Source organism: Onychostoma macrolepis, chromosome 04 (assembly GCF_012432095.1).
Source record: "Onychostoma macrolepis isolate SWU-2019 chromosome 04, ASM1243209v1, whole genome shotgun sequence".
NCBI classification, from domain to species: Eukaryota; Metazoa; Chordata; class Actinopteri; order Cypriniformes; family Cyprinidae; genus Onychostoma; species Onychostoma macrolepis.
The window spans coordinates 7,655,442-7,667,694 of NC_081158.1; the positions used below are offsets into that span (position 1 = coordinate 7,655,442).

Below are 12,253 nucleotides of genomic sequence, written 5' to 3' on the forward strand. Positions count from 1 at the left end.
TGGGCGTGATGAAAATGCCAAGAGTCTCCATGTACTGGGAAGCCGGGATGGACATTGGTATTTTTCGAAACACCATGTGCCGTGACAGATTCTTCCAGCTTCGGTCACATTTGTATTTGGTCAACAATTTGGAGAGGCCGGCAGAGAACAATGATGTGTTTTATAAGGTACGTCCTCTCTATGATGCCATGCGCAGAAGATGCTTGGAGCTTCCAATAGAGGAAAACCTTTGTGTTGATGAACAAATGGTGCCATTTTGTGATCTCTCTCTGTCAAGCAGTGCGTAAAAGGCAAGCCACACCCTTGGGGGGTGAAAATATACTTCCTGTGTGGGAAAAGTGGCATGGCCTATGATTTACTGCTGAACCAAGGAGCTACAATGGAAGTGTCAAAGCAGGTTAAGGACTTGGAGCTGGAGTGGTGTACCATCTCAGCCAGCGCATTACAGAGGCCAGCCACAAGTTGTATTTTGACAATTATTTCACGACGTACAATCTTCTGGAGCTGTTGGCTGAGAAGAAAATTCATGCCGCTGGAACAGCAAGGGTCTGTCGCTTTGCCAACCCTCCTCTACAGTCTGACAAAATGATGGCAAAAATGCCGCGAGGAAGCTGCGATGAAGCTGTAAGCCGTGATGGTAAGGTCGCACTGGTCAAATGGTTTGACAGCAGATCAGTCGTCATGGCCTCCAACTTTGTTGGTGTCGGCACAATGGATGAAGTGCAGCGGTGGGATAAAAAGCAGGGAAGATTTTTGAAGGTGTCCTGTCCGGAGGTGTTGACCTGCTCAATCAACGTGTTAGTCTGTACCGCACAGAAATTCGGTCAAGAAAGTGGACCCTGAGAATAATTACACATGCTTTTGATCTAGCTGTGGTCAACAGTTGGTTAGAGTACAGGCTGGATGCCAAGAGAGCCAATCTCCAGACAAAAGACACCCTGGATCTCCTTCATTTCAAGATGAATGTGGCCCAGTGTCTGGTGAGTGTCCATAAACCAGTGGCAGCAAAACGTGGAAGACCCAGTATGTCTCCAGAACCACAACCGCATGCCCACAGACCACGAGTTCAGGATGCAAGGCCTCTACCTGAAGTGCAGTATGATATGGTTGACCACATGCCGAATTATGATGAGAAGACAGAGGCCACTAGATGCAAGAGGCCATACTGCACAGGGAAAACACATGTATTCTGTGACAAATGCAACATCCACCTTTGCTTTGTGCCACACAGAAACTGCTTCAAGGCTGCTCATCGCAAATGAGAGAATATATGGGAATATCCAGCAGATGTATTTTTGTTATTTTCCATTTGTTAGTAATTGTGTGATCTCTTATTAGCTTACAATGTTAAAAGTTAACAATGCGTTTGGAAGTTCCGTGATAACTGAATGCAAAACTGATTTCTTGGGGTTACATTGCAAACAATCATCCAACCCATTCAATCAGCCAACCTCCTATGTTAAAAACATGGCCTTTTTTAATCTAAGATTTCATGGCATTTTACGTCATGGCGTCCATTGTAATGGACATGAAAAAATACCAATAAAAACATGAGTTATCAAAAATGTTTTTTTCCCCCTTTATTTCTATGCTGGAAGGGAGTAAAAATCAACTGGGAATTTTTTTTTTTGCTCAGCAGAAAGAAATCAGGTCTGAAGGGGTTAAAATAAAGTGTGACCAAAATGAATACATGATTAAATGATCAAATGATAACTACATTAATGTTTATTAAATTTTTTTATAAAGATGAAATTGAATAAAAAAACAAAATAAAACAACACAACACAGATGTTTCCTCTCTTGTAGTAACACATTAACACAAAAATGTTGCTGATGAGAATCCATAAATAAATACTGTGTTTCTAGGCGAAAGCAAAAGCACTTTATTTGGCCTTCTGAAAGTAGATGCAATTAAGAATAATTAAGATTACTTACAACAGAACAGCAACGCATTTTATGGACGACAGTTTTGTGAACCTAGGAGAGGAGGTAACTCTGACTTTGCTATGACAATCTGGCGCTTCTGAATCAGCGACTGTAAGTATGTTTTGTTATTAGTTTAAGTATTTGACTGTTCAAATGCGTCGTTTGTGTGTGTGAGAGAGAGAGAGAGGGGGTCACATCACAGTGGAGTCAGCTGTCTTAACCGCAGCTTGTGTGCAAATACATATGAGCTTCATCACTGTGTCTGTCACACGACTCTGTTCCCCTCTCGGGCTTGAACTGATGGTAAAACTAAGGACATTAACGCGTACGATCACACCGGTGCGTCACGTTATCAACTGCTGAATTCAAATCTGCTTTCTGGCACAGAGCCATATCAGACGAAGGAGCGCTTGTCATATTATCACTTATTCAGTGTTTTCAACCATATAACGCTTATTTTAGGTTTCAGACATTTAAATACACATAAGTACTAGCAAAACCATACATTTATAGTTTGTAAAATATGCGCTGATGTCTATGGAAGCAGCAATAATGATCCTTACACATATAATACGACGACATGTTTTATTGATTTCATATACAGATTGTGTAGATAACTTTAAAGTTTACTCTGCTCTTCTCCCAGTTTACTGGAGACTTACTTTAACGTGTTTCGGGAGAAGAGGATGAATTTACGTGTTTTAAATCCCACAGCTCGGATTCAGCGCGAACAAACATGGCGGCACCCATCACCCGGTATAGATCAACTAACACGATCATTATAGAAGTGTTTAAACAACCAAATACATTTACTTGCACATATTTCAGAATCAGAATATCAGATATTTCATAATATAGCGAGTATGTTTGTGAATATTAATAATAAAAAACGAAAAAAAAAAAAAACTAAATAAAAGCAATCCATGTGTGATATATGCGCCATTGTGGCTGTGGTGTGTCACATGACAAGCATGATGCGTCGCCATGGAAACAATAAGGTTATACATTCTAAAATAACGGTCGCCTGAAAAAACTCACGCCGGGGGCTCAGCTAGAATATTTAAACTCACGTGTGAAAAGGTTAACTGTCTTTACATTATTTTGAAAGCTCGCAATTATGGAAAGAGGCGTTACATTTCCGACGAGTGCTTGCGGTGTTTGGCCAATCACAATGCAATGTGCCAGTTGGCCAATCAGAGCAGAATGCGCTTGTTGGAAGGAGGGACTTTGTAGAAAATGACAAGTTTGAGAGAGGCGGGGCATAGAGGACCTACAATAATGTACAGTATTTGAAAAATAATGTGTTTTTTGAACATTGAAGCATGTCAACATATTCTGTTACACCAAATACACAAAATAATAATCTTTAAAAAAACATCATATGACCCCTTTAAAACATCTGTGCAGAGAATCACTTTACTGTTTATAATAACTTAGTACAGGGGTTTTCAAACTGGGGTCTGTGACATCATAAAATAATATGCCATATATTTTCAGTTCTACAAGTTGCACTATTATCCCTCCCACACTAACTTATAATTAAAAAGGGGTCCTTGGAAAATTTTCTCCCCTGTCAGGTATCTCTGGCTCCACAAAGTTTGAAAACCCCTGCCTCAGTACATTACACTGGGCACTTTCTAGGACTGGGTGACAGTAATATTTTAATTATGAGATAACTGTTTTAGCTGGTTAAGTAAAGAAACACTGGCCTCGCTGCTCCGCATGGCGAGTCAAAGAAAATGCCGTCTTCGAGAACAGTTTTAGCTGGTTGCACCACGTAAATGTCCCGGATGTAAAATCGCACTTTCCAGTCTTAATGAGGTCAGACTCTCAGTAGTTTCACCAGTCAGAGTATCCCTTTTACACCATCCGTGTTAATTCAGCACCATAACATTAACACTTTACTCTACAACACCATAACACCAGGATTTTAACTTTTAAGTTTTGAGTTGGCATCATATGAAGAGGAAGCAACATCAGCTGTGTACATGGTGAAATATTCATACACATTCTCTGTGTCTATGATTTCTATAAATAAAGGGTTGAATGTGGTGTTGCCTTTGTCTTTTATTTGCATGTGTCATTATATTGTGTGCATACAGAAACAAACATACCCTTAGGTCTCTACCACATTCAAATTAACACACTTCCAGAGAATTACAACAGAAAAATACATGAATGAGGAAGAAAAACGAAAAGGGCTTTTGTTCAGAGTAATAAACAAATGATGTAATGCTGAATGAGGGATGAGAGCAGATATAATAATCACACAGTTTGAAGCTGCAGACAGAAACATCAGACTCGGGACAGAAACACACGATCTCTGAAGTAAGAACAACTCGTGTTCAATCTTTAACTATAATTAGACTTTGGCATGTTAATATTGTCTTAATCATTGTATGTGCGTTTATGTTCCTGTTAAGATGGAATTTTAATTATTGCTGAAATCAAAATGAAAGTCTGTGAATAAATTAATCCGTGAATATTTGAAATCTGAGTTTCTGTATTTTATTTCCTCAGAAATGGACCAAACTCTATTTTTCATTCTTCTTCTCATTGGTGAGTGTGTTTGGGGTTTTATTTATGGTTTCTAGTTTCATCAGGTTTGATCCTGTTATGAAAATCATTAAATCAAACCCTCTCTTTCACAGCTCTCTGCTCTGTATCTGAATGTGTTCAGCATCAGTATCACTTTATAAACGAGAGGAAGAACTGGACTGAAGCTCAGAGATACTGCAGAGAGAATTACACAGATCTGGCCACCGTTGACAACATGAACGACATGAACGAGCTGAACAAGAGTGTGAATGATGGAAGTGTTCAGTATGTCTGGATTGGGCTGAAGAAGACTGGTCGTGATGAATGGCTGTGGTCTTCAGGTGAACCTGTGCTCTATCTGAACTGGGCACCTGGACAACCAGATGGCACTGATTATTGTGCTATGATGTTAAATGGAAAATGGCATGATTATCCATGTAGTAATAGCCGACATTTCATCTGCAACAACAGTGAGTTTGATATTTTCAGTGTTATTTTCAGTCTTAAATATCTCAATACAAACCTACAAGGGCTTTGTTTTTCATATATAGATTAATTTGAGTCTGATCCATGTAGGAATGATAGTCCATTACAACATAAACCCTCGTAATGTAGTGATTCAATAGTGAAGCTCTTTTATAATAAACCTCACAGAACAGAGTTGACATTGAGTTTCTGTGTATCATGGTATAATTTTAAATATCTTGAACATTGTGATTTATTCAATATATCAAGTTGTAAAATGATGTTTCCACTGCTGCTCCAGTTCACATCCAAACCACAAAGCAGCGTAAGAATAATGAATAACTGATTCATGAATCTTTTTCTCATTTGTTTTTCTTAAAGCGAACGCAGGACTCGTCTTTGTCAATCAGACGATGAATTGGAGAGACGCTCAGAGTTACTGCAGACAGAATCACTCTGATCTGGCCAGTGTGAGGATCCAGAATGAGAGTCAACAGGTTCAGCAGTTCATTAGTGATAGACAGTTATCTGGATCAGAAGTCTGGATCGGTCTGTTCAGATTCAGAGACTCATGGCAGTGGTCAGATCAGAATAACTCCTCGTTCAGAGACTGGAACATTGGTCAACCTAATAATTATGGAGGCAATCAAAACTGTACAGGGATTTATCCGGATGCTCAAGGGCGATGGCATGACCTCCCTTGCACCTCTCAATTAACTTTTGTGTGTCATGAAGGTGAGTAGATCCTCACAAAACACACAATCCATCCATCACCTACAGATCTCCTAAAGTTCATGTCTGACATGACAGATCCATGCACAGCATTTGTTCTGTATGTTGTTTGTGATCAGTCTCTCTCTAGCTTCAGCTTGTGGTTTGTTTGGTTTCCAGATAAACTGATTGTGATCAGAGAGAATCTGACGTGGTATGAAGCTCTGAGATACTGCAGACAGAATCATGTGGATCTGGTCTCGGTTCATTCAGAAGAGATTCAGCGTCGTGTGATGAACGTGGTTAAACGGGCGTCTACTGCGGCGGTGTGGTTGGGTTTACACAACTACTGCAGCATGAACATGTGGCTCTGGGTGAGTGGAGATATAATGTGCTATCAGAACTGGGTTCCAGGGAACGGAACGACTCCGGAAAACTGCAGCCTCGAGAAGAGAAAAGGAGCAGTTCAGTCTGGAGGAGATCAGCGCTGGATCAGCCTTCCTGAATCTCACAAACTCAACTTCATCTGCAGCAGAAATTGAGAGTGAGGAACACTAATGTTTTTTACGCTAAATTCCATCTCCACTGTGTAATTCTGATGAATGTCTGTACTATCATGTGTTACTTTTACCTTTGTTATGTTTAGTAAGTCCTGAGTGAATCTCCTTATTTAGGTTTTAAAAGTGGCCAGAAGTCTGTTTTATTCCTGTATTATGATTTGTGTCTTTTATGAACCTCTTTGTATATCTAGCGTGGTTACGACTCTGTATGTTTTACACTAATCAAATCTTTTGAACACAAACACATGAAACAGCAGTACATCAACTCAAATAAACTCATCTACAGCCAGTATTGTCTCCTATTTCCTGATTTCCCCTCAACATCACACCGAACTGTGAATTATATGTAACAAATGTGTAAAAGTTAAATTTGATTCTTGATTTATTAGTTTGATAGTTAGGATGTTTTTGCTTACATAACATGATATTGCATGTTTTTTTTGTAGTGCCTCCTGTGGGTGTTTGAGCTTAACACGAATTTCCCTTTTTTTCATGTCACTCAGCACAATTTTCAATCTAATGCATTTCAACAGGGAGTAACTTTCGTGCCACATTTTTCTTTCTGCCACTGCAGAAATATAATATTTACATTTATTTTTTTAATTACACAATTTACACATGTTTGAGCATGTAACACAACCCCACCCCACCCTAAACCTACCCATTTGTATATTATGTAAAACACAACATATAACAGGCAGATATGACAAGGTGTCACTATGTCAGGTGCCATTTTGGAGAGTATCACATACGTAAACAAGGTATGTACACAGATACGTTGTTTACATAAACAGTGTATCCACATATGGTGGTGCTGACACAGAACATCATACGTTATTTACTTATGTGATAGTCTCCAAAATTATGCTATAGGGTGAGACAGAGGAGACGAATTGTTGAATAAAGTCATTATTTTTGTTTTCTTAGAGCATAAAAAGTATTCTCGTAGCTTCATAAAATTACGGTTGAACCACTGATGTCACATGGATTATTTTAACGATCTCCTTGCTATGTTTCTGTGCCTTGATCGTGGTAGGATCCTTGTTGTCTATGGAGCGTCAGAGAGCTCTCAGAATGCATCAAAAATATCTTAATCTGCATTCCGAAGATGAACGAAGGTCTTACAGGTTTGGAACGACATGAGGGTGAGTAATTAATGACAGAATTTTCAAGTTTAATTTATTGTCACACCTAACACTACCAAAGTTAAAAAGTTGCTTTTGAATGATGAGCAGTTCCTGAAATACAGTGGGTACGGAAAGTATTCAGACCCCCTTAAATTTTTCACTCTTTGTTATATTGCAGCCATTTGCTAAAATCATTTAAGTTCATTTTTTTCCCTCATTAATGTAAACACAGCACCCCATATTGACAGAAAAACACAGAATTGTTGACATATTTGCAGATTTATTAAAAAAGAAAAACTGAAATGGTCCTAAGTATTCAGAACCTTTGCTGTGACACTCATATATTTAACTCAGGTGCTGTCCATTTCTTCTGATCATCCTTGAGATGGTTCTACACCTTCATTTGAGTCCAGCTGTGTTTGATTATACTGATTGGACTTGATTAGGAAAGCCACACACCTGTCTATATAAGACCTTACAGCTCACAGTGCATGTCAGAGCAAATGAGAATCATGAGGTCAAAGGAACTGCCTGAAGAGCTCAGAGACAGAATTGTGGCAAGGCACAGATCTGGCCAAGGTTACAAAAAAAATTCTGCTGCACTTAAGGTTCCTAAGAGCACAGTGGCCTCCATAATCCTTAAGTGGAAGACGTTTGGGATGACCAGAACCCTTCCTAGAGCTGGCCGTCCGGCCAAACTGAGCTATCGGGGGAGAAGAGCCTTGGTGAGAGAGGTAAAGAAGAACCCAAAGATCACTGTGGCTGAGCTCCAAAGATGCAGTCGGGAGATGGGAGAAAGTTGTAGAAAGTCAACCATCACTGCAGCCCTCCACCAGTCGGGGCTTTATGGCAGAGTGGCCCGACGGAAGCCTCTCCTCAGTGCAAGACACATGAAAGCTCGCATGGAGGACTCCAAGATGGTGAGAAATAAGATTCTCTGGTCTGATGAGACCAAGATAGAACTTTTTGGCCTTAATTCTAAGCGGTATTTGTGGAGAAAACCAGGCACTGCTCATCACCTGTCCAATACAGTCCCAACAGTGAAGCATGGTGGTGGCAGCATCATGCTGTGGGGGTGTTTTTCAGCTGCAGGGACAGGGCGACTGGTTGCAATCGAGGGAAAGATGAATGCGGCCAAGTACAGGGATATCCTGGACGAAAACCTTCTCCAGAGTGCTCAGGACCTCAGACTGGGCCGAAGGTTTACCTTCCAACAAGGCAATGACCCTAAGCACACAGCTAAAATAACGAAGGAGTGGCTTCACAACAACTCCGTGACTGTTCTTGAATGGCCCAGCCAGAGCCCTGACTTAAACCCAATTGAGCATCTCTGGAGAGACCTAAAAATGGCTGTCCACCAACGTTTACCATCCAACCTGACAGAACTGGAGAGGATCTGCAAGGAGGAATGGCAGAGGATCCCCAAATCCAGGTGTGAAAAACTTGTTGCATCTTTCCCAAAAAGACTCATGGCTGTATTAGATCAAAAGGGTGCTTCTACTGAATACTGAGCAAAGGGTCTGAATACTTAGGACCATGTGATATTTCAGGTTTTCTTTTTTAATAAATCTGCAAAAATGTCAACAATTCTGTGTTTTTCTGTCAATATGGGGTGCTGTGTGTACATTAATGAGGAAAAAAAAAGAACTTAAATGATTTTAGCAAATGGCTGCAATATAACAAAGAGTGAAAAATTTAAGGGGGTCTAAATACTTTCCATACCCACTGTACCTACAGGGTTCAGACAATTAGATTTTTAATATGATATGTTTAAGTTTAAACATAATTCTGGGACTAGTAAATCTAATCTACTAATAAATTTATTTTAATTATATTATAAAAACCTAACTTTTGCTAACTTCTTACAGATGCAGTGATCCAGAAATTTCTTTACCAGGGACCTATTGGGGATTGCAATAAACAAAAACTAACCAAGCTGTGGGAACACAAAACTGTTGACCTTTAGCTGAACCACTACAATTCGTTGATGTTCTGTTTCTTATGCCTGTTCAGTGTTTTGATCAGTTATGTAATTTTTTTTCTTTTTGATTGTGCAGCTCAATAAGATTTTTTTTTTTTCTATTTAAATAAAGACATTCTAGCTTATTGCACCATTTAACATTTAAGGCTTAAAGTGGAAGTGAAACAGTCAGTCAAGTTTTCATTATTTAGTAAAGGGATTTCCACATTAATTAAAAAATATATTACAAACCATTTAAAGAAAAAAGGATGTTTTGTTATAGTTTTTGGAGCAAGGGTGCCGCCATCTTGCAGTACCACCATGTGTGACGTCACGGGGTTGGTTCGCGCTGCTACTATATTCTTATTTCAAACAGAAAACAAGATTATTTTTCTTACCCCATCGGCAGATTATTTTGCTTGTTTCAAGCAAAAGCTCACTTAATTTTGCCAATTTTTTTCTGAAAACAAGACCATTTTTACTTGTCTAGAAAATCATTGTTGATTTTTTGGCTGAAAACAAGACAAAAAAATCTAAGTAAGAAAAGCATTTTTTGCAGTGAACCATTTCAAGAAACTAGAAACGAAAGAAATTTTGCGAGGAACATAACCAGAAACAGAATCAAAATCAAATGTAATAGTTCTGAACAGAAACGCTTATTTGAAATGGCCATTAACCAGTTAATGTTATTTTATCATTCTGTTTAATATTTTAATTTTGCAGTCAACCAATCACAAATTCAAGTAGCATGGCCTATGCCTAATTATTTTGCAAAAGCTTTACAGTTTTGAAAGATGTCTTTCTTCTATCTGTATGACCAACCAGCATTGGGAAAAAACCCCAGATAGCACATGTACGTCTGCAAGATGTCTGTTAAAGATCTCTTGATCTGGAAAGCATCTGCTGTCTACAAAACATCTAACAGACGTCTTTCAGATGTCAGTTTTACATGCATTATAAATCATAAACATCTTAAAGACATCTAATAGACATCTATTTGACATCTAAAAGGAGACGTCCAATAGACGTATTGCAGATGAGAAGACACTCTAAAAAAATACGTCTTGCAGATGTAAATGCAGACGTCAAATAGACTTCTCCTAGATGTACATGTGCTATCAGGGAATGCAGTGATTGCGCCGGCGACTCACACACACAACATATTTTTGCTACCTCGCAGCCTGTTCATTATGTCTGCGCTGATAGCTTTGTTGGCAGTGTGCCGACATATCGTGCCATTGTGCTATGGGTGTCCCGAGTTTGAATCTCGGCTCGAGGACCTTTCCCAATCCTGACCCCCCTCTCTCTCCCACTTAGCTTCCTGTCACTTCTATACACTCATATACTAGAAAAAGTGTAATAAAAAACAACAATAAAAAAAAACATATAGAAAGTTACACTTCTTTACACTTCTGCAAGTGAACGTCGCTTTATTGTGCTATGCCAAAGAGGCACAAAATCACTTTCACAGACTTTTAAATGAACTGTTCCCTCCTGGTGGAATGACTTGCACAACTCAATCCCAGCAGCTGAGTCCTTAGCCATCTTCTAGAATCGGCTAAAAACACACCTCTTCCATCTTTATTTGACCCTCTAACTCTAGCTCTCTCTTTTCTAATTCTATTCTTTAAAAAAATACTAACACTAGATTTTCTAATCTTTTTGTATTATATCTATTTGTTTTCTTTTCATTTATTATACAATTAACAAAAGCAAAAAAGGCCTCTAACACCAGCTTGCTCTATTCTTTTTCTATTCCGTTTTCTTTTTATTTATTATATAATTAAAAAAAAGAAACCTTGCTATGTGTACTGCAATAAGCTAACTAAGACTAGTTATAGCACTTGTATATCATTGCCCTTTTGTTGATTTTGTTTGCTTCTATTGTCCTCATTTGTAAGCCACTTTGGATAAAAGCGTCTGCTAAATGAATAAATGTAAATGTAAATATAGCCTAACCTAAATTCTATTAACTTTACAGGATTTGTTGTGAAGAGAAAGGACCTAAACTCTAATAGCACACATACATCACAGAGACGTCTATTTGATGTCAGCAAGATTTTGTAGTGTTTGCTCATATGCAATACATCTGTAGGATGTTTCCTATAAGATGTCAAATAGATGTTTTGAAAATGTTTTTAAGCTGTTTATGATTTAGAACATATGTAAAACTGATATCATAGAGATGTCTATCAGATGTTTGTATACAGCAGATGCTTAAGTACCTGTTAATCAACATTTCCAATGTTGACATTTAAAAAAAAATCATTTGATCAACATTACATTTGTCACGAATCTGGTCTGCACTTCCTTTCATTCACCACTAGAGGTCACCCGCTCACCACATGGATTTTCACACCACACATGGACTTCATTTCCCATCATCCAACACTGATCACAGCTGTCACCAATCACATGCACACCTGATCCCACGCACACACTGATCACACTCCCTACTTAAGCCATGGACTTTCTCTCCCTCGTCGCCGAGTATTGTTTGTGTTTACTGCTCCCCTAGCCGTAGCAACTTACAGAGCCCCAGTTAGTTTTCCTAGTTTTTCCCCTGTCTGTTTTGGATTGTGTTTTCCCGTGTATGTTCTAGCCTGTGTTCCCTGGATTAACCCTTTCCTTGCCGTTTGGACACTGTTTGCACCCCTGTTGGATTATAGCCCGTGTTCCCTGGATTATCTCTCTGCCTTGCCCACTGGATACTGTTCGCCGATCGTCGACCTTTGCTTGCCCTAGGATTACTCTTTGTCTTGTCTCTGCCATACCTGTTTGCCATTGTTTCGACCCTGCCTGTACGACCACGTCTCTGCCTAATAAAAGCTTGCAAATGGATCCGCACGTCTCACGTCTCGTCAGCCATGTTACAACACTACAATGTTGATTCTACAATACTTCTTTTGACAACATTGAAAGGAGAACTGAAATGTAATTAACATTAAATCAATGAGAAGTTCAGT

At 39.0% G+C, this 12,253-nt stretch overlaps 1 protein-coding gene across 1 annotated transcript; it reads left to right on the forward strand.

Annotated features, from left to right (window-relative positions):
- Positions 1–4,205: 4,205 nt before the first annotated feature.
- On the forward strand, positions 4,206–6,481 carry LOC131538765 (macrophage mannose receptor 1-like). The gene is made up of 5 exons (XM_058772872.1): positions 4,206–4,254; positions 4,447–4,485; positions 4,578–4,934; positions 5,311–5,664; positions 5,821–6,481. Exons 2-5 carry the CDS (start codon positions 4,449–4,451, stop codon positions 6,180–6,182), a joined length of 1,110 nt encoding a protein of 369 aa, XP_058628855.1. The 5' UTR covers positions 4,206–4,254; positions 4,447–4,448; the 3' UTR covers positions 6,183–6,481.
- The last annotated feature ends 5,772 nt before the right edge of the window (positions 6,482–12,253 follow it).